General features: G+C 56.3%; 4 protein-coding genes across 7 annotated transcripts; 1 reads left to right on the top strand and 3 right to left on the bottom strand.

Moving 5' to 3' along the window:
* Positions 1 to 190: 190 nt before the first annotated feature.
* ALYREF (Aly/REF export factor) lies at positions 191 to 4,333 on the bottom strand. The gene is made up of 6 exons (XM_005530641.2): positions 4,106 to 4,333; positions 3,814 to 3,945; positions 1,792 to 1,939; positions 1,551 to 1,614; positions 1,253 to 1,430; positions 191 to 467 (listed from the first exon to the last, which is right to left on the bottom strand). The coding sequence occupies exons 1-6, from the start codon at positions 4,331 to 4,333 to the stop codon at positions 453 to 455; spliced, it is 765 nt and encodes a 254-aa protein (XP_005530698.2). The 3' UTR covers positions 191 to 452.
* A 73-nt stretch (positions 4,334 to 4,406) lies between these two features.
* On the top strand, positions 4,407 to 5,257 carry ANAPC11 (anaphase promoting complex subunit 11). 2 transcript variants are annotated; one of them, XM_005530640.3, is made up of 2 exons: positions 4,407 to 4,591; positions 4,663 to 5,257. In XM_005530640.3, the coding sequence occupies exons 1-2, from the start codon at positions 4,483 to 4,485 to the stop codon at positions 4,806 to 4,808; spliced, it is 255 nt and encodes an 84-aa protein (XP_005530697.1). In that variant the 5' UTR covers positions 4,407 to 4,482; the 3' UTR covers positions 4,809 to 5,257. The 2 variants fall into 2 exon arrangements, with proteins under 2 accessions (XP_005530697.1, XP_014114919.1); XM_014259444.2 differs by having other exon boundaries at positions 4,407 to 4,662; positions 4,755 to 5,257.
* A 1,449-nt stretch (positions 5,258 to 6,706) lies between these two features.
* PCYT2 (phosphate cytidylyltransferase 2, ethanolamine) lies at positions 6,707 to 17,336 on the bottom strand. Of its 3 annotated transcripts, none has more exons than XM_005530638.3 (13): positions 17,241 to 17,336; positions 16,671 to 16,759; positions 15,759 to 15,920; positions 13,954 to 14,020; positions 13,391 to 13,475; positions 12,365 to 12,409; positions 10,961 to 11,099; positions 10,303 to 10,385; positions 10,046 to 10,123; positions 9,380 to 9,445; positions 9,084 to 9,149; positions 8,547 to 8,635; positions 6,707 to 7,885 (listed from the first exon to the last, which is right to left on the bottom strand). In XM_005530638.3, exons 1-13 carry the CDS (start codon positions 17,324 to 17,326, stop codon positions 7,795 to 7,797), a joined length of 1,146 nt encoding a protein of 381 aa, XP_005530695.2. In that variant the 5' UTR covers positions 17,327 to 17,336; the 3' UTR covers positions 6,707 to 7,794. The 3 variants fall into 3 exon arrangements, with proteins under 3 accessions (XP_005530695.2, XP_014114940.1, XP_014114939.2); XM_014259465.2 differs by lacking the exon at positions 17,241 to 17,336 and adding an exon at positions 17,017 to 17,143; XM_014259464.2 differs by lacking the exon at positions 12,365 to 12,409.
* A 28-nt stretch (positions 17,337 to 17,364) lies between these two features.
* SIRT7 (sirtuin 7) lies at positions 17,365 to 21,481 on the bottom strand. Its single transcript, XM_005530695.3, has 10 exons — positions 21,343 to 21,481; positions 21,130 to 21,267; positions 20,591 to 20,695; positions 19,656 to 19,726; positions 19,486 to 19,558; positions 18,938 to 19,036; positions 18,240 to 18,476; positions 17,916 to 17,996; positions 17,662 to 17,768; positions 17,365 to 17,575 (listed from the first exon to the last, which is right to left on the bottom strand). Exons 1-10 carry the CDS (start codon positions 21,436 to 21,438, stop codon positions 17,365 to 17,367), a joined length of 1,218 nt encoding a protein of 405 aa, XP_005530752.2. The 5' UTR covers positions 21,439 to 21,481.
* Between the last annotated feature and the right edge of the window lie 91 nt (positions 21,482 to 21,572).

Raw genomic sequence — 21,572 nt, 5'->3', positions numbered from 1 at the left:
GCAGGACCGGCAGGGCGGGGCAGAGAAGGACCGGGACCGGGAGAACGGTCCAAGAACGGACCAGCGGGGCAGGACGGGACCGGGACCTGCAGGGAGGGACAAGTACACGGCAGAGTAGCAGAGAGCATCACGGTATGTGTGGGGGTGGGACGGGACGCGGGGCCCAGCACGGCAAGGCACCAGCCACAGCTCTAGACATGGTTCTATTTTATTACGGCAAAGGTGAAAAAGCCACCTTGGCCCAACAGGCAACCAGAAAAATTTATCCCAAAAATAACTCGGTACAAAACAGGTCTGCTGAGAATTAAAAAAAACCTTTACAGGAGTTAAAACCTATCCCAGAACGTAAAAGTAAAACAAATCCCATCCTCGGTAGTAGTAGCCACAGCTGCAGCCCTTTCCGGGAGTGTGGAGCAAGACTGGAGTCCTTCCCTGTGTCCACTGCTGCCGCTTTAGCTGGTGTCCATCTGGAAGAGAGGGGAGGAACTGTCACCATGTGCCTCACAGCAGCCCTGGCACCCTGTAGCACCCCCCTGCACCCAAACCCACCCACTTCATTGCAGGCAGCCTGGCCCTGATGAGCCCCCAAGCACTGGGGGACAGGGACAGGCAGGTCCAAACCACAGCACACTGTGCTGAGCAGGACAGCAGACCACACCCCTACACTGCCCCAAGGCTTCTTCTAGAATCCTGCTCATCCCATTTCTTCCACACTCTTGCCCTGACCTATCCCAGTCCTGAACCACCAACTCCGCTGTCATGGTGTCCTTGTGGCCTCAGTTTTGTTGGGATCCCAACCCAGCTACAGCACAGGCCGAGCAAGTTCCACGTACAGCTACAATCTGCCCATGGCTCCCCAGGATGGGGCTCATTTCTGCCACCAATATTACACCCTTCCCCCAGCAGCACACCACACCACACAGTCCTTCCACGAGACTTCCCTTTCTGTTTTCTCATTTCTGCAACCTATCAGCTCTGTGAGTTTTGTTCTGCAGCTGCTGCTGGCAGTGGCTGTTCCAGCTACAGAGTCTGGCAAGAGTGGAGGCTGCTCCTCAGCCATTAAGAACAGGTGACAAAGTGTCTGGAAAGCAAAGCTGGGGCCCAAGCCAGGGCACAGCTCAGCTTCAGAGAGAGCCTGCTTCAGTCCAAGGACCTGGAAAATGCTTTCCCTCTTGTGCCAGCTCCAGACTGCCAGTGCTTTCCAGGATGAGATGCTGTGGGGAGCCCATGACCATGCCCAAGCAGCACTTACCCTGGCATTGTAAGCATCCAGCTGTGCATCTAGTTCTTCTGCAGAGAGCTGCTGTTTGGAAGTTCTTCCAGCTCCTCTGCCTCTCCCTCTGTTCCCACCACGAGTCCCTCGCCTGTTGCCTCCACCTCCAAATCCCCCTGAGACCCCGCGGTTTCTGGTCATGCCACCTCTGTTTACACTGTAAGTTTTAAAAGCAACTGTTTTAGTACCTTCAGTGAACCCAAACAGGACCCATGTTCCCCACCGGGGAGGGGTCCTACACCTTCCCACCCCACTGCTCAGGCAGGGGTTGCCCCACCTCTGTGCTGGTCTCCGCTGCGTGTCGATCTGTGACGTCACCAGCTGGATGTTCATGGGGCGCCCTGAGGGAAGGGAGAGCAGCCTGAGTCCGCGGGACCCCCGGCGGGAGGCAGCGACACGGGCGTGCAAGAGGGACATGGGGGGTGGGAGAAACGGGCACGTGGGGAGGGACACGGATGTGCAGGGTGCTCCACTCCGGCTACGGAAACAGGCTGTGGAGATGGGCCATGCACACTCACCATCCAAGGGGACCCCGTTGTACTGCTTCATCGCCTTCAGCGCATCAGCCTTTCTCTCAAAATGCACATCTGCCGTTCCTAGACTGCGACCGGATCTGTCATAGTGCACAGCTGCCTTCTTCAAGGTCCCAAACTCCGCAAAGAGCTCCTGAGAATGAGAGGGAAAGGAGCATGCCCATCCATCGATGCTGCAAACACTGCAGCGCCCCACTCAGACACACTTGGCAGCATCAGTGCTTGTCCAACCACCACGGACAACCTGGAAAAAGACCCAATGGCAGAGGGGAGCACAACCCATCAGGAAGATTTCAGGGAGTTGTCACAAGTGGCAAAACCAAGCAAGACTCTGCATTCATGTCCTGCAGGAGGCACATTTACAGACACCAAAGCAGATTCAAGGGATGCTGAGCTGTATTTTTTCCCCCAGAACTGGGGGTCTTTTGTTGAAGATGAGTCAAAGCGACAACTATTGGAAATACTCCAGACCCCAGACACCTTTCCCACAGAAGATAATGACCATGTGAGTGCAAGGATCCACAAGACGATGACACTTTTACTGTGCTGGACTTGTGCCCATTAGGAACATAGTGGGCAAAAATGGAGACCAACCAAGTCCTCTGCTGAGGTCTGTCCTTTGCTAGCACAAAGGCTGGAAATAAAGAGGCAGCAACAGAGCCACCGATTTTGTTTCTCAGGCACTGCATTTGGGAAGCCAGCAAGGCTACTGCACTGCCTGAGTGAACCTGCTCCTGAGTCACAACAGGGCTCTCAGCAGGGCTGTTGGAGGAGAACTGCAAAGAGCCCCTGGCAGATGCTTTCCAGACAGAATGTGGCATGCAAGGCTGTGCCAGCTCTGCCCAGAGCCTGGGGTCAGCTGCTCCTGCCTCAGAGGACACAAAGAGCAACGCTGCATAGCTCCTTCGTGCCCAGAGCGCCTTTGGCCTCTCGCACCACACAAAGAGGCATTTGCCCAGGAACAAAACCAACCCCACATCTGAGGCAACACTAAATTATGGGGCTGGGGGCCAAAGCCATTGAGTCAGCCCTGCTGCTAAACAAACCCCATTGGGAGCTTGTGCAGCAGCAGGAAGGTGAATGCTGACTACACACAAGGCACAGGGGCCGAGTTTTACAGCAGCCGCACTGCAACAAACAGGAACTTATTTAAACCCGGTCTGAACTTACATGAGGAAAAGAGGTGATGTGCAGCACACTACCCAGTGAGTAGGTGACCTGACAGATCTCCTTTCCAATTCCCCAGGCGCAGCCAGATTGGTGCGTGGAGAGGCTGGGGTGAACGAACCGATGAGAAAAGTCTGCCAGCAGTGGTTTGGTTTTCTCCGGTGAGGACATGAGAGCCAGAGGCCAGGGTGATGGCAGCACTCTGTGGTGCAGGAACCCCCGCCAGGGACACAGGTGGCACTAAATTTCTGCACAGCTCACAGCCCACTCATGGCCCTATGACACCCCTCAGCCTCCAGCCCCGAGGCAGATGCACTGAGAACCGACTGCACCCCGACTGCAGGCACTGAGGGGTCAGCCCAAATGGGGCAGAGCCATGACAGGTGGAGGACAGGACACCGAGGCAGCAGTACAGGGGAGCTGTTCCCATGACAAATAACTACCTGGTTACACTGATGGGTGCATCCTTGGGAACCCCCTGACACCCAACAGAATGTGATTTGACAAAGCCCACGGCACCGTTAGGGATAGCTACAGCTGTGCAGAGCAGGAGCTCAGAGTTCACAGTGAATTCTCCAATCACAACGTGATCCAGCAGAATCACAGCATCGATACCTGTCCCCCGTGCAACACAGGAGTCACTTACAAAGCACGTATAAACCGAATTTTCCAGCCCCCTCGAGACCACCACGATCGCGGCACAGCAGGCACAAGTAGTACAAACCCCATCACTAGGGATTCGCCCGGGAGTGCTCGGCCCCGAGCGCAAGCCGGAGTAGGGCCGGCGGAGTTCCCGCGGGGACCCGACCTGGGCGCAGTGACCGAGGCCCCGAGCCCCACCTGGATGTCCGCATCCGAAACGCCGAAGTCCAGGTTGGAGACGAGCAGCTTCCCGCCGGTCTCCACGCCGGCCCCGGCCCCGAAGCCGCTGTCGAAGAGGTCGTGCTGCCACTTCTCGGGGAGTTGCTTCGGCTGCAATGAGAGCGGGACCTCGCTGACCGGCGCCAGGGCCTTGCAGCCCGCGGCCGCGCCGGGAGTGGACAAAGGGCCGCCCGCGCCCCCGCCCCGCGCGGACCCTCCACCCCAGCCCGCCGCGCCGCCGCGGCCCAAGCTCCGCCTGCCCTGTCCGTACCCGGCTGTAGGGCGCGGGCCGGTTCCTGCCGCCGCCCCGGGCCATCACCGGCCGGGTCCGCACGGGGCCGCCGCCCGCGCGCCCGCCGCCCACGCCGCCCCGGCCGGGCCCGCCACCGCGTGCGGTCCCGCCCCGGCCCCGGCCGCCCCGGCCGCCCCGGCTGGCCCCACGCTGGCTCCGGTTCAGCTTAATGATGTCGTCCAGGGACATGTCCATCTTGTCGGCCATGATGGCGGCACCGCTCCCACCCGCACTTCCGGCCGCGCTGCGCCCGCGCCGGAAGCGGAACAGGCGGGGCCGAGGCGCGGCGGGCGCGCGGAGCTCCGGGGGGCGGGCAGCGCTTCCGGCGGGAGCGGCACCGGCACCGGGACCGGGACATGCGGGTGCGCGTACGGAGCTGGCACGGAGTGGCGTCCTGGCTGTGGGTGGCGAACGACGAGAACTGCGGCATCTGCCGGATGGCCTTCAACGGCTGCTGCCCCGACTGTGAGTGCGGGACCGGCACCGACACCGGGCACTGCGCACTGGGCGGGGCTGACGGTGTGTCCGTGCCGCAGGTAAGGTTCCCGGCGACGACTGCCCGTTGGTGTGGGGGCAGTGTTCGCACTGCTTCCACATGCACTGCATCCTCAAGTGGCTGAACTCGCAGCAGGTGCAGCAGCACTGCCCCATGTGCCGCCAGGAGTGGAAGTTCCGGGAGTGAGGGCGGCACCGGGCACGGGCCGTGGCCCACCCGCGGCCGCCCCCAGCCCGCTCAATAAACGTGCGGACGCCAGTCGCGTGTCCGTGTCTGTGTCCGGTGTCCCGCGCTCGGGGTCGGAGCGGGGCCGGGCTGGGCGAGGCGGGACCCGGTGCTGCGGCCGCGCCGACACCGCCCCGCCGGGCCCCGGTACCTGCGGGCGGCTCGGCCCCGCCACCGCTCGGTGGGTAGAACCTCGAGGCTGCTCTCTGACCGGTGCCGCTCGCCAGCCGCTCCCACACCGACGGCGCCGCCGAACCCCGTCTGGCTGTGCTGCTGCCCGGCTCGGCCCGCCCGCCCCCGGGGATCCGCACTGCGGTGAGTACCGGGGCTGGCCCCGCGGTGCTCTGCAGTCAGCAGCCGGAGCGGGGTCCCGACCCCGGCAGGCGCGGGACAAGCTGGGGGCTCCCCATCTCCGGTAGCCGGCGCTGCGCTGGCACGGACTGCCCCCGGTGTCTCCCGCGGTGCAGTGCAGATGGGGCCGGGAGCTGCCGGGAACCGGCCGGAGCCCGTGGCGCTCCCCCGGGTAAGGCAGATGCGACTGTGGCCTTGGACCCCGCGGAGTGTGTGGCTACCTGAGCCGGTGCTGGTGGCTCTGGGGTGACAATAAACACGCTTGGGATGGCTCTGTCTTGTCTGTCCTTGGGTAGGGAGGGGGGATGGGGAAGCCCACCCAGATCTAGGGAGCTCTGGGCTGCTGAGGCCTCCTGTGGTGCTGAGGCTGCTCAGATACCCAGCAGAGCAAGTCCCTTAGGCTCAAGGATGGCCCAACGCCTGTGGCAGCTGCAGGGGCCAAGGGGCTGTGCTGGATAGCACATGGCTGTAGGCACAGGGTTCTTGTTCCTGTCTCCCACAAGACAGAAAGGCCCTGCTCCCCTTTGTGCTGCAGGAGATCTGGCGTGGCCTCTGCCCGGTCCTGGGGCAGCTCTGGCAGCAGGATACGGACTTGGTGATTACAGTGGGGTGGTAGCAGTCCCCCACCACCAGCTGTTCCCTGGCAAGGCCACCCCTGGACAGGTACCTGGGGTTGCCACCTCCACAGAGGTGAGTCCAGGAACACAGCACCCAGTCTGGCTGAAGTCCCCATCCCGGTGGGGGTGCCCAGGGTTCTGCCTGGCCCCAGTGGCTACTGCACTCAGGAAAGAAGCCAAGGAGTTCCCTCTGCTCCGCCAGCACCCCTGGCTGCAGCTCTGACACACCATGAACCTGCCCAGGTGGAGGCTGCTGCTGTCTGTGACTGCCCAGGAACCTCAGTGGCACTGAGGCCACCAACTGCTGCAGGGGACAGCGCTGCTCCCCCTTCTTTAATGACACCCAGTCACATATCACAGCTCACCACAAGGGTCCAAAGGCACTTGGGAGAAGGGAAGAGCATATGCCAAAGTTTTCAGAATAAACTCAGCAGCAGCTCCCAAGGCCCTGAGGAACAGCACCTCCACTGCGCCCGGCTGAACCAGTGGAGTTGACACACACCCAGCAAGAGCAGCAATAAAATACTTCTGTTATTTTTTAACAGCAGTACCTCTCCCTGTCCTGGAGGTGACTCAGCAGTGCGCTCGGCGCAGGATGAGTGCAAAACCAAGGCTGAGCTGTTTGTCCTTGCGGACAAGCTCTGCAGTGCCCATGGGAGGGGGCCACACACGGCAGGGCAGAATTGGTGCTCACAGAGCCCAGGAAGGGGCCAGCAGGGCTGAGGCACGGCTGCTTTGGGGCTGAGAAGCCATTGTGCCAGCCCCAGCCATCAGAGCCACAGGGATGCAGTGGGAGCGTGGCACCCTCTTGGGACCAGTGCAGTGGGGCTGTAGCACAAGTTCCGTCCTCTTTCTGCTGCCTGGTTTCGAGCCTCAAACAGACCAATGCACAACTCTTCAACATTTTATTAATGATCAGCAACAAAAATTTACAAGAGAGAGGACACCAGACACAGCCTGGAAGGACCATCTGGCACAGTGCAGTGAGCTGCTCAGGATACCCACCACAGTATCCTGGAATGTAAGAGGCAAATGGGGCTTAGAGCCCAGGACCCGTTCGCCCAGCCTTGCACCTCCCCTTAGAGACGGGCATGCTGCATGTCAGCCATCAGAAAACAACCCTAAAACTTCACCTGGCCAGGTCCTGCCCTCAGGTGAGCCATCGGGCACTAGGTGGGCTCTGGCAGCAGCAGCAGGTGGGGCTCTGAGCACACTCCACAAAAGGCAGTGGGTCCTGCTGCCTTGCAAATGCAAGAGCCTTTGGGAAAAGGCCCCAGGATCCCTATGCCTCAGGTGGAGAAATGCCTTGAACCAGCATCCCAGCACCACCTGCCCTTTCAGCAGCTGCCACCTGCAGCCTGTCACTGGGGCAGCAAAGAATTTGCCTTCGTTCAGCTCAACCCAGAGTAGGTCTGGGTCTGTACAGGGCCAGGATCTGAGGAGAGGCAGCACAGTGAACTCCAGAGCCCAGCACCACCTCTGGCAGCCAGCCCCTTGTTCCTAAGCAAAAACTGAAGGAGGAACCACATGAGCCCCATCTTGTCCCCAAGGCTGCTGTCACTGTCTGTCCAGCCACCCACACCACTGCCCAAGGGGCTGCTCTGGAATACAGACCCAGCCAGGACAGCCAAGTCTGGCAGTGCAAGGGGGCATGGACAGCTCCTCCACTTCCCTCCTACTAAGAGCCAGAAATGGCAGAAGGTAAAAGCACATCAACATGTTAAAACATTAGTTATAATTAAAACCTTTTTGTTTTTTTTTCAAATCTCCTCCTGGGAAAAGGGATGGGGACTGATCAATGGAGATAAAACTAGGCAGCAGAATCCCAACTCGTTATGTCTGCATAATTAGTGCAGGAGGAGCTAGGACAGCACATCCTGGGTGCTGCCCCCCTTCAGGGGTTCTTTCCTGAAGAGCATTTGCTCTCCCAGAGGGTGAAGTTACAGCACTCTGTGGCTCACGCATCCACGCTCTGCAGCCTAATGTTTCTGCTCCTCCAGCCTTCTCATGGCCTCCAGCACAGCCAGCTCCTTCGCTTCTTTCTTCTGGTTACGAGCTTCAAACTCCAGCCTGCAAAAATCACACAATGCCATGAGATTCTCATCCATCCATACCTCTTGTAGACAAAAGCACCTGGAGCAGGAGAGCACTGCCTTCCCCTATGTTGCTCTGCTCTGAAAGCACTTCAGAAATCCCCCAGGACCACCAGACTCCTCCAGAGCCTCTCCCAGAGCATCCCACGGCTGTTGCCAGCACTCTGCAGTCCTGGACTCCCACACTGGTCACACACGACTTCTTTCTCCCTCTATGGAAGAAGCTGCTATTCCACTCTTGGGCTCTCCTCAGTGTTGTAACACCAAAATCAAGCTTATCACTGATGTGACCCAAGGTGCTGAAAGTGAAGGACTCGGGCCTAAAAGACCAAGTCTCTGAAAGAAGCAACATGCTCTTTCCCAGGATACAGCAAAGGAAATTTATCATTAAAAGAGAAAAACCAATAAATGTGATGTGCAGAACATTCTGACACAGCAGAGCTCACAGCTGTTCCTTTTCCTGCACATTTGGTACAACCACATTTACAGTCTGCCCAAGCCATGAAAGAGGAAGGACAAGTTTGCTGACTCTATGCCTTTAGATAACACCTTCTCTTCCTATTTGGTCCTGTTAATCAGTCCCCAGACACTTTGGATGGAACAGTGTGTGACATAACCGGGAGACAAAGAAATCCAACCTGTTCTTGATGATTCTTTGCACAATTAGATCTGTGGTGAGATTGCTGCCACTGTCCACCAGCTGGAAAATGCCTCGCTGCTTTGGTTCCTGCAAATAGACATAGCACTGGGCTGTGAAAACATGTGGGACCTGGGTGTGCAGCTCAGCGGTGAGAGCTGAGCTGTGGCAGGTCCTGTGGCAGCCAGACAGGCAGGATGCACAGTGATCTCCTCACAGGCAGAACAAACACTTGCTGAAAGCAAAGCTCCACATAGACAGGAGCTGCCCAGGACAGACAGCAAAGCACACAGGATTTCTCACCGTCCCATGAAGGCATCAGAAACAGGCAGAGCAAAACAATGCTTGGAAGAGTGGAGCTGTTGGGAATGATTTACTGACTGCTCCACATAGCTACCCTCAGGGGTGGGTGAAAAGCTGCATCACCTGCCAAAGCTGCAGCCAGGTAGCCTCCTCTGCAATGCACCTTCTCACTGTAGGAATGCAGTCAGAGCCAGGCTCTGTCTATCAAATGTTGATAAAGCACCTGGTACTTTACCTCATATGGATCAGAACCATCCTTATCTGGCACCACCTCAGTCATCCCATGACAAACAAGTGTTACCTGGAGAAGGACACAAAAGCTATTGACAAGATCCAAAAAATGACAGGGACATTTCCTGCCACTACTCCCACTGAGCACAGCCTGGAGACCAGCAAAGCCACCCTCCTGCACCACCTTGGCAGTCCCAGGCTGAGCTGGATGCTCCCTCCTTGCACCCCTGTGTTGTCCCACACCACTTCAGCTCCCCACACACATCACCCACCAGCATCTTCTTGTGTGCAAGAACTCACCCTGAAGTGATCCAACAGATCAGCAGTGACGGCGTAGGGAGCTCCAATCACCACCTCTGAGACATACTGAAAAAGGAACCAGGTAGAGTCCAGATTTGGAAAAAAACCCATCAAACCAAAACCCAAAACCCAATCCCAAGCCAGAAGCCAGCTGTTTCTTAAAGAGACCTGAGCAGGTGACCTGGCTAGAGAATCAGAGGTTCAAATAAGGGAACAGAGAAGTGGGTTCAGCAACTGCTTGTCACACAACAGCTTTTTGTTCCTCTACAGAATGTCCTTTCTGTGCCTGAAGAGCAAATCCAAAAGTTAATTGCTCCAGGCACACATTTCTGGGGCTCCCCACAATTTTGTCCCAGGCATGTTCTCCCCTGCTGCAGGGAGAAGAGTTTTCCAGTGGCACGTGTCTGTCCACACAGAGCCACACAGCACCCAGCCCTGTCACTGCCAACAGAGCAGCTGGATGAGGCAGCAGCCTGCATCAGCCAGGACAGCACAAGAGCCTAGCAGAGCCTCCCAAGAGCTCATCAGCACCTCTGGCAGCCACAAGGGATTCATCTTGTCTGTCTTCTCAGGACACACCAAGGAACTCATGCAAGATCACTGAGCACAAGTGAACACCCCCAGGCCCCAGGCAATTTCTGGAACAGTGGAGAGACACTGACTCACCCTGCAGGCCAGGACACTAAGGGTTCGCTCATGGATGTTCATGATGGGATAATTCTTCCCTTTGTAGCGATTCACCTCCTATGGCAGAGCACCAGGCAGTCAGAAGAGACACAGAGAACTCCTTTCCCTCTTGCTCTTGCCCAAAATGAAATTTCCGTATTGGTCAGTACATCCCTGCCCTGTCTCCTGGGGCACAGCCTGCCTGGTTCAGAGAACAGGCCCAGGCTGCTCTGCCTTTGGACAGGTTCTACACAGACCTGATCAAAATGCAGCCCAGCAATGATATAGGGTTTCTCTGCCAGCTGGTGAACCTTCTCCAGGAAATCCACATGACCAACATCTGCAGATCTGTTTAAGGAATTGAAGCTGACATGGAAAATAGAGGAAGGAAGACAGAAATAGTCACTCAAAAATGACAGTGGGAGACAGGAATCCCTAAGATTTTATTCTTGCACTACTGATTGCCTCTTTCCAAGAACTGTTGCCACCTCCCTCCTCAGGTTCCACCAGTTCTGGATAAAAGCCAGAGACTTTTTCAGCTCCACCTTACGTGGACTCAGCTTTGCCTTTCCAGAATTTCCATTTGTTCCAGATGTTCTGGCACAAAGCCTCAAAGCCTGCCCTGGGAGCAGCATGTCAGCTCCAGATGCTGTGGCAGCCAGTCTTCATCACAAACAACAGGGTGTTGAGAGTATCCATCTGCTTTCCTGAAATCCAACAGGATCGCTCCACAGAGGAGCTATAGCCTCTTTCTCAGCATCCTGTGACTAAGAAACTGCCAGGAAGAACTCACTCCTGACTGCTCCCTCACATGCAGCTACAGAAAAGGAAAAAAAACAAGGCAAATATCCATTCTGGTGCCTCCCAACGTAAGAACATCAAAGACCACTGCTGCAACCAGAGAGTCAAAGATACGGAACAGGTCGAAGGCTCCAGCCACGTAGATGATGGTGTCTCCCGGCTGTGGCTCCTTCCCCGACGCAAACTGGATGATCTTCTGGGATGTCTGCAGGAACTGCGAGACACCAGTCCAGGGACTGTGACCTTTAGGTCCCTGTGGAAACATACACCAGACACAGCTTCTTTTCAGGCTCTGTGAGGGGGTTTGGACAACACAGAGCACAGCGCTGGGCAATCTGCTCATCTGAATTTGCTGGCAACTGTAACAACTTGCAGCACCTTGGACTTTCTACATTCCTGGCATCAAGTATTTCAGCAATTTCACAAAAGCCCTTTATGCTCTGTCTAAATCATGGCCTCAGCAGCCAGCTCAGGAGATGCCAAGAGGAAAGGTCAGGAAGGAGGAAGACAACAGGGCAGGTTTGAATTTCCATGAGAAGCAAGATGCGCTCAGGAGACAACACGCGACCAACGACCAACCGACGCTCTGCCAAGCCTCAGGGCACCTGTCTGGCCCCTCAGCTCTGAGGACAGAGCTTGGTCTCCACCACGTGGTAGCTGTGCAAACAGCCACCAAGTCACCTGCTGTGCTATCCAAAGCTGCTCCACCTGACTTGGCAGACACTGCAGCCGAGGCCAGAGCCGGCCCTGCAAAGGGCAGCATGCAGACAGCTCAGCTGTCAGGGTCACGTAGGGTACCCAGTGCCCTTATCCATTCTAGCCAGATGCAAGCCCCTGGAAACAGCCATGCTGGAGCAAGACGCCCCAAAACACCCCCTCAAAACCCCCAAAACAGTGGGGAACTAAGGATGCTTCAGACAGGTCAGCAAATCTCCTGTTAGTAAAAAAGACTTGCTCCAGTTGCCGGTGCAGCTCGTTAAGCAGGGACAATCCAGCTGCCAAGGAAATAAACAGGGCTGACAGTTCTTTAGAAGCAGTGCAAGCCACAGGCTGGACCTGGCAGCTGCAACACCGAGAAGGCAGCGCTGCCCTCGAGCTCTGCAACACCGTGGCCACGCACCTGCTGTGCCCACACCTCCCAGACCTAATACAACACCCTCAAAACAATACAAGCACTGAGAGGACCATCCACAGAGGCTGTCTCCAGGCTGGAACCACAGGCACTTGGGTTCCAAGGGAAGTGGCAGGAAGGCATTTACAAGCAAGGAAGAAACCCATCACGGGCTCAGTGGGGACAGTAGCCCTGTGGTCCTGCTGAAGGACAGCACATGCGTTGCCCTGTGCCACACCTGCCCATCACACCCACTGCAGGCACTGCCCTGTGGGGACAGCAGACATTCCGAGACATTACTGCCAGATGTGGGAGGACAAACAAGCCTGCAACAGGCCAGAAAGCACACTGGAAATCCTTCTCAGTCAGGACAACAACCAGACGTCCACAACCAGAACTCACATTACCTTCCCAAAGTTGTCAGTGTGCTTCCGATAGTCTAGGTCCTCATCCTGAAGGGAGATAAAGAGTCAAAATGTTTAAGCACTTGCACAGCTCATCCAACCAAGATATGCTTGTGTGTGGGAAGTGCTGGGAAGGCCAAGGCTCAAAACACACACCAGGGATCTGGGGCACTGAAAGCTGACAAACTGGTTAATACCTAAACCAGAGTCCTCTCCTAGCATGAGTCAGAGGAAATGTGTCCTTATCTGATCCCAGCTTGGCACCACCAGCAAAGGTGGTTCTTTCCCAACGTGCAGCCCCAAGAGTGCTGCACAGCTGCATCCTCCCTCAGCCCAGCAAGCCCCTGACAGGACAGCATCCTTTCTCTTGCCAGACTCTCACAAGAGGCAGGCTCAGGTATCTGCAGCAGCCAGCAGCACCAGGCACATCTCGGTGTGAACTCATGTGTTACAGCTCAGCACACCAAAACATCTCCCTCTGTCCCTGAATTCACCTGTGGGTCACCTGTTTCTGCAGTTATCCAGCTGATTCTATTCACAGATTCCTTCATTACTCAGTAAATGCAACTCATTACCTGACATAAAACCTCTGACTTTACTTTTCCCTGGTTAGGTTAGCTCCCAACCAGAGAGTGAGCTGAGGAGACTCAAGAAAGGTCTGATCAGACTAGAGGCAACAGAAGGCAGAAGCATGAAGCTCAGTGGGAAGGGAGAGGAGTTTCCAACTCTGGCAGCACCTGGCTGACAGATCAGTGTGCCTGGACTGTGTCATTTCACTCTGGGAGAAGTCATGGGCTTGTCTGCAGTTCCCCTAACATTTCCGAGGCCCACCCTGATCACGAGGCATCAGAGTTCCCATCACGCTGTGATCTCAGACATGTTGAAGCAAACATAAGCAGGTTGTTTTACTGCCACTGCCCGTTCTCCATGCATCTGGGAGCCAGGAGCTCTGCTCCATTTGGGGCAGCAGAAGGGAAGAGCTGGCACATGCCCTGTACTCCACCGCCCAGCCAAAGCCCTCTGACTCACTATGTTGCTGTGGTGAGCCTTAGTCATGAGCAGCATGCGGCCAACAAGGTCAGTGGTGGACACGCCTTGAGTGCGTTTGCATTCCCTGCGGGAGACAAGCAAAGGATGAAGCAGAAGCCACAGGAGCGTACTGAAGCCTCTGTCTTCCCACCAGTACCACAGGAATGCCTGCAGCACCTGATAAATCCAAACCAGGGGCTGTCCTAAGGAAGCCTTCCTTCTCAAGTATAGCATTTATTTGGGGAGCCTCTGCACCATCCTCACACCACAGCAACCACTCCTGTGAACGATTCCCTCACTCAGCCTTCCCAACAGAGCCAGCTCTCAGCGAGGCTTTAAAACCAGAATGAGCATCTGCCAGGAACCAGACAGCTCCACTGGAGAGGACTGTCTGCCCCACCTCACTGAAGCCAAAATGCTGGGAGCAATTGAAGCTCTGACACACACAGAGAGCCACATTCAGGTGTGACCTGAAGACTGGTGTCATCTGACTTCCCTTCAAGGCACAAATTCCCAGAAACTCTGCCCAAAACAAGATAAACAGGTAAGGAGAAAGAGGTTACCTGTATCTCCCTGCTGTCTTTACTTCCTCATAGGTGTCCTTGCCATCGATAGTTAAGGTGATATCATCTGCAGAGAGAGAAAAGCCTCAGAACTGTAGCCAAGTTCTCCTGTGCAAAGGCAGCAGCTGGCCCCTAGAGCCAGACTGGAACTCTGCAATCCAAATCCCTGTGCATACACAGGGGACATGTCTTGTGCCCCACAAAAACGTCAGAGATTTTTAAGACTACTGTGTCTGTGGAGACAAGGATACTCCTGGCTGCTAAACACCATTACCCACCTGGGTGCCCTGCAGCAGCAGGCACAGCTGATTACTGACTGAATGACAATAAACTAGCGCTACCTGGATCAATGTTAAAAAATAACCTTTTAAGGCTTCTGAGGCTGGTTTTAACCCTTGGTTCATGTTACAAGTTTTCAGTAAATGAAACAGTTCATCCAATGGGAAGTTCTTCCTCTCAACGGTTGCACTTCCAGTGACACCCAGCAACCCTCCTACAGAGGCCATTCCGGTTCATCTCTGCCAGGTGGCTCCCAACTCCCCCCGAAGAAACACCTCTCACACACTTTTGGTGATGGTACAAAGCCTTCACAAGCAAAAGCTAAGCTGGTTTCCCTTGGCCAAAGCAGTCAGAGGGCAGCCCACGAGTGCCCACAGTGAGCCTCAGTCCTGCTCAGGTCTCCCAGAGCCCCACGCCCTCTCCTCAGAGCACAGGAACGGGGGGCACACACTTGGTATGCCAGAGAGGCACAAACAGCAGGGAAGGTGCTGTCACCCTCACAGGTAAGCTCAGCTATTTCCATACTCAGCTTTTACACAAACACAACCTGGAAAAACTGCTGGGGCAGGTGTGTTGCTCAGCACACACACAGAATGACGTGGCAGAGGGGACAAAGGCAAGCAGCTGGAGCAGAGGCCACAAGCACTCCTCCACCGCCATAACCCCACACCAAGCCCTGTAAGAGCTCACGTACACCAAACATGTTCAGGGCAGGCAATGAAGTTAACAAGGAATTTGATAACCACTTCATCCACATGAAAAAAAGCATACTTATCTTTTAAAGATTAAGGATTTATTTACACTTAGTGAAATACTCAGCTTATCAATAGCAGGTGGCTGGGATCAGATGAGAGATACACTAAATGAGTGCAAAGACTACTCCTGGTCAAACTAACAAAATTCCTTCAGTGGGGCAGGGAGGAAGGGCTGAGGCTTAATGAGCATTGGCAGCAACCCAGGAAAGGAGAGTCCCAGAGCAAGAACATTTCCTCAGAACACTGGTTCTCTTCAGCAACTGTATACCAAAAAGTGTTCACACTAAGAACTAGGTCTCTGACCACACAGTCAGCTGAGCCACTGAACAGCTTATCAGCTGGATAAAGAGAGAAGCTTTTCAGATCTAACCTTGTCCCAGGATAAGTAGATAAACATGATTGTATTTCTGCATGCTTTCCTTTTCCATAGTGTTTTTCATACTTCAGTTTTCTAAATGGCTTTGCACAATTTTTTGCTGGTGCTAAGGGTAACTTCAGGATAATTTTAAACTCCACATTTCACCTTTGTAAGTTAAAACCAAGGGCCCTGGCCACTCTCAAGATTGTGAGCACACTGACATGTCTCCAGACCACGAGACCAGAAGCAGCTGTGCTGCCCAGTGCAGGTGCTGAGCAGGCAGAGCTCTCCACACACCAGGTATCACTGACCTCTGCACCAGCTGGGACACAGCTCAGTTTGCAGCAGGGCACCTGGAGCACATGGCTCCAAGGGCCCATGCTAGCACAGCCTCTGCCTCAAACACCACTCACCCCCATGCACGCAGAAGTCACAGCTGTACTTGTCCAGGGTTTCCAGTGTGGTGACATAAGGAGCTCCAGGAGCAATCTCATCCACCCACTTGATGGCCTGCACCATTTTGTACCTCTCCTCCTGTGTAAAGACGGGGGGACCCTTGTGCTTGGCAATCTCCTCTGGGGGAGAAACGAAATTCCAGTTAGAAGCATGTCCTGCAGCTAGTGATTCTCAGTGACTGACTCACTCACTTGGTGAGCTTCACCAGAGCTTTGGATCGGTCTGTGGCAGCAAAGGAAGCCCCAGATAGATCAGAAAATATTTTGACTCAGTTGAATTTCCTCAGCATTTAACAAGGGTCCTGGAATTCACTCAGAGGGCAAAAGGTCTCAGTGTTTCCCTGTACCCAGATACTTCTTCCTGAGTGGGTCAGCTGGGCCTTCTGGCATCCCTCTAGGAGAAATTTCCCTCCTAAACAGCAACTTCCTACTACACCTGGTTCATACTGGAAATTCTGCACCCATAAACCCATTTAAAATAAACCTTCACATGCTGGAACTTGATTCTGGCACTTAACTTCCAGATGGCCCTGTAATGAGTTTTCTCCACAAGGTAACTTGTTTTGGAACCTAAGTTCTGCAGATCCTACCAGTAAAAGCAGACTGATTTTCAGCTGTTTCAACTGGTTTTATAGCACAGAAAGCAGATTAACCCGCAGAGCCTGCAAGATCTGGCCCACCTAATCCTCAGTCCAAAAGTGTGACAGAAGTAACTCCCAGAGAAGGTACATTTTTCTCTTGGAGGCTACTGATCCTGCAGCAGATGCAGGATGAAGCCTGACCCTATCAGGAACTCTTGGCTCTCCTGGGGCTAATGCCGCTGGGCAATTTGACTGGCTGCACGAGCTGAAACCTGGTAAAACCTCTTACCGTCCGTGTGGACCCCAACGATCAGGTAATCGCCCATGGCCCGAGCCTGGCGCAGCTGGTTCGAGTGGCCATAGTGCACCATGTCATAGCTGGAAAGAGAAGGGCCGGGTCAGCCCGGGCACACCGGGACGCGCTTCCCCGGGAGCTGCGGGCAACCTGCCCCAGGCTTCGGGGCTGAAGGTCCCTCTGCTGCCGGGCAGAGCCGTGCCGGTACACCCGGTCACCAGGGCCCGCGGCGGCGCTCCCTCCCGCCGCAGCGAGCCGGCCCCGGTGCCACAGCGCTCGCTCCCTCCCCGCAGCTGCCCGGCAGCCTGCAGCCCGAGGGGACCGGGCCGGCCCCACCGACCTCCGTCGGGCGGCCGAGCCCAAGGGCGCTCCCGGCTCGGGAGCGGTGCCGTTCTCTCCCGCTCGCCCGGCGCTCCGAGGCGGCTCTGCGCGGAGAGCGTCCTCTGCCGCGGGCCCGGGCCCGTCCCGCGGCAGTGACAGAGGAGGCGGGGGCACCGGCGTAGCCAACACGGTTTATTCCTGCGGCGCCACGCCACCACCCGGCCCCGCGCCCCCCCCACTCACCATCCACCGCACCAGACCCGCACGGGCCGGTGGCCCCCGCCGCCCGCCGCGGCCCCGCCGCCGCCCGCCGCCCCGTTGCGCAGCATGGCCGCGCTGTCAGCGGCGGGCCCGCCCCGCCCCGCGCTCAGCGGCTCTTCCTGCGCCGGCCGCCCTTGGCGCAGCCGCGGCCGAGCCACCCCCCGGGCCGCCCGACCGCCGCCTCCGCCCGCTCCCGGGGCTGCTCCTGCTCCCGGGGCTCCTCCCGCTCCCGGGGCGGCGCCACCGGTTTCCGCGAGTGCGTGCCCTCCTCGCCGGGGCGCAGCGGCTCGGCCAGCGCGAAGATGGGGTCCCGCGCCCTGCGGAAGGAAGGAGAGGGCGGCAGTGGGTGCTGGAAGCGGCCCCGGGCCGGGGGCTCCAGGCGCGCAGGGCCCGGGCCGCTCACCGGTCGTAGCGCGGAATTTCCAGCCCCAGCTCCGCCATCAGCAGCCGCATCACGTCGTCGCAGCGGCCGTGCAGCTTCAGGGCGGCCAGATCATCCTTCGGAGTCCACTGCGGGCGACAGCAGAGCCGGCTGCAGGCAGCTCCCCGCGGCGGCAGCGGGGGCTCCTGCCCGGGGCCTGCCAGCGGCTCGGCCCCACACATCCGCAGCCCCTTGGCTCACACCTGGCCAACCCAGTACCAAGGGCTTTATCTCACCTGCAGGTTCACAATATACAGCTTGGGCCGGCGTGTGGGGGGCTTGCTCATGCACCAGAGCCGCGGGTATTTTTTCAAAACCTGCCACAAAGCACAGAGGATCAGCACAGCCACAGGCACACGCAGCTGTGAACCGTATCAGCGAGAGGAAAAGGAATGTATTACCAGGAGGGGAAAGAGGGAGGAAGAGAGACTATCACAGATGTTGGGCGAATCCTGACACCAGAGTTTACAGTTGTCTGTTTGGGAGGAGACTGCTCAGCACCAAGGTGTATCACCAAGAGGGAATGCTGCTAACAATCTTCACCGAGTCTCTAAAGTTACCTTTAAGCTGGAACCCAGACAAAGAATCACATCTGCTTTGCTTGCAGCTTCTGTTGCTGCTTCCCAGTTCAGGGGCTGTCTCAATGTCCCCTTCTCCCCAAAGTGGACGATTGTATCTCTCAACTGTGCCCCACACTTGTGGCACATCCTGCCCGTGTGATGCCTGTGCAGGGCTGTGCGCTCCGTCACATCAAACACTCGCACATACTCTCTGTTGGGTGTACAGGAAGTGCAGACCTGGTGCAGGACAAAAGCAGAAACCCCACACATCATCAGCACCCCACCCATGAAAGGCCAGGAATAAGCCTCTTCTCTTGGAAGAAAAGCATTTTTGGGGACAACACAGAAGCTGTAGACAGAAGCACACGGATCAGATGCTAACTTGGAAAACTTTGAGGGTTTTTTTTTTTGAAAGCCAGCAAGTGGAGCCTTTGGCTACGTGCTGGGAGGGATTTCAGAGAACGGTTGAGGAAGAGATGTCAGAAGCAAAAGGCTCCAGCATGTACAGGGGAAGAGCTACAGAGCTGGGTTTGGTACTTTTTAAGTAGTTCACCCCAAACCTGATGGTCTGAAGACAGGAGCTGCACACAGGCCAAGCTCTTGTACTAATCCCTTCTGAGCTAGTGGCAGATCAAGAGCTTACATTCTCTTTTTGTGAGGCCACTTAACACTGACTTTTTCCTGCTCTGGCCACTCACCTCTATGTACATGTTCCCATGAAGCTCAGATATTGCAGCTCGGGGTAACCCGCTCCGCAGGTGCAGCCCATCACAGTTCTGAGACACCACATGCTGCACCTTGAAGGGAACAAAACACTGAGCTCCTACAGACCACAGAGGTATCCCTCCAAGCAGGTGATGTGCACGTTCCAAATCGCACCAACGGCCTGTACATCAGAACAGGACCCACAAGGGAACACACCTGGACCCTCATGGTGAACAGACCTTTGTGAAAGCTAAATGGAAAGCCTCCTCCTGCTAAACAGAACATTTCTAGGGCTGGCTGATTTGTGGCCAGTTCCCCAGACCAGCTTCACCAGGTACAAATACATGTTAAAGAAAAGGCACCAGGAGAAAACCTGCCAGAGCTGCAGCCTGCAGCTCACTGAGTAAGGCTTGGACACATTTTCCTACATGGGTATGCAGGCACTTGAGCCAAAAACGAAGTCAGGCAATATTCTCTTCCCTGTTGGGTTTATCATTCTTAGGCAGAGGAACATGACTGAGGTGAGGAAAAAATATCTTACCAGGTTGTGCTTGTGCAGGCAGGCAATGCTCATATGAGTGAGTGTGGGCTCTGCCTCACTCAGGTCTGCAGCCCTGACAAGAAGCAAAGGGGGAAAAAAAAAGTTGGAATTGCCATTAACCTCTTCCAGTATCAGCTTTCTGTCACACAGTTCAGAATTTGGCTCCTCACCTGATGCTCCTGCCCTTCTGCAGCAGTGTCCAAATGCCATTGGGGCCTCTGTAGTCTGGGATCGAAGCCGCCTGTCACCAGGAGAGAAAACCAGGCCTGACGGGGGTGGGGTTGTCACAGCTCTTGCACACAAACACAACCAAGCCAGGCCCACCCAGGACAACCAAAGACATCTCCACCCATGGCTGCTTTTTCATTCACTCTGAGTTTTCCAGGATAGCTGTTCCCTAAACACAGGGAAAACCTCCTTATATGTTTTCTCTCTCTCTTCTATGTTTCAGCTCTCATTTTCACCTCTAGTGTTAGCTTTCTCCAATTTTACCATTATGGAATCCCTCCAGAACTCTTTTTCATCCTTGGCACTTCCCATTTCCCTACACAGAACTCCATTCTTGAGCCTTTTCTTATTTTCCCTAGACTCTGTTTCTGGCACCTCACACTCAGCATCTCTAGCAAACATGCAGGTGACATGAGCGCTCAGCCCCCTGCCCTGACTCATGCTCCATTTCAGCAGAGAACAGAGTGGAACCAGACTGCTGCTTTGCCCCAGGCCGCTGCAACAAAACAATTCTCAAACTGCTATTTATAAATCCCAATAATCCCCAGCTGTCTCTGCATGTCTGATGACACCTATAACATTCCTGAGCTAACTGGCTTGAGGTTTTACACCAAGTCATTGAAGAGACTTGAGTGAGGCAAGACCAGTGTCCTCTTGCTTAGGCTGTGCATCTTGCACGTGGTCAGAGGCAATGCAGCCGCAGGATCTTCTGTGCAGAAGAAATGGCCCCAGGATGCAGCCTGGAAACTGTGCTGGCTGCAGGACTCACACAGCATCCCTGGCTCATCACACACGTTCTGTGGCCATTCAGGAACCAGACAACAGTCCACACAACACCGCCCCTTGAACGGGCTCCAGCTGCTGCCCCCAAACCCACCGTGCTGATCCCAGCGCCTGTGTAGATGACGAAGTGCCTTGCGCTCCGCACAGCTGCTGCCAACTCAGCCACCTTTCTTTTCAGCTCTTCTGGTTCATCACACACCTGAAAAACAGGCCTCAGCAGGTTCACACGGATCAGAGACACACTACACCACTGAGTCAGAAAGAGGAGGGATCTCCCCAAAAGTTTGAAGATGAGCTTGGGCCAACCAGGAAAAACAGCACAAACACAACATCAATAGCGGTTTCCAAATTAAAAGGACATGGGCCTTGTTCATGGCAGGATCACAGGAAAAAGCTTCCTGGAGATCAGAAGCTGCTGATCCTCCCTCTCGGGAGACCTGCCCACACAGCCACACGCGCCTGGCAGCACAGCTGAGCGGCGACAAACAGGGCAGTCCCCGAGGGCAGACGCGTTCCCGGTACTGGGGCACAGCGGTTGTACGCCAAGGCCTGCTGCGGCTGCAGAGTTCGGCAGCGGCCGCCCGCTGCCCTCACGGACCCGGCTCCCCCCTCCCGCCGGCCCCCGCCGCCCACCTCCTCCTGCCGCCGCCGCAGCCGCTCGCGCCGCTTGCGGCGCCGCTCCAGCTCCCTGACGATGTCCTCGCTCTCGCTCAGCACCTGGCACTCCTCGGGGCTCCGCTCCGCCGGTGGCTTCCTCCAGATGCGGGATACCTGCCCGGTGCACACGCGTGGTCACGGCGGCCCGCAGCGGCGAGATGGAACGGGTCGGGCGGCGTCGTACCGTACCTGTCTCCGGCGGTCCCGCTGCTCTTCCTGCTGCAGGATCTCGGCGCGCGCCGCCGCTTTCCGCTCGGAGCGGCTCAGGCTGCCGCCCGCCGCCATCGCCCCGGAACCGCTGCGCCTCCACCGCCACCGGGCTCGGCTCCGCCGCTTCCGCCTTCCGGTCGGAGCGCCCGCCCGCCGCTTCCGGCTCCGCCCCCCGCGCGGCAGCGCCCCCTGGTGCCGGGCGGCCCCCC

The sequence above is a fragment of the Pseudopodoces humilis genome, chromosome 21 (assembly GCF_049639895.1).
Source record: "Pseudopodoces humilis isolate 2021_Gansu_Grassland_sample_001 chromosome 21, ASM4963989v1, whole genome shotgun sequence".
In the NCBI taxonomy this organism is placed as follows: domain Eukaryota; kingdom Metazoa; phylum Chordata; class Aves; order Passeriformes; family Paridae; genus Pseudopodoces; species Pseudopodoces humilis.
This window is presented reverse-complemented; position numbering and strand designations above follow the sequence as displayed.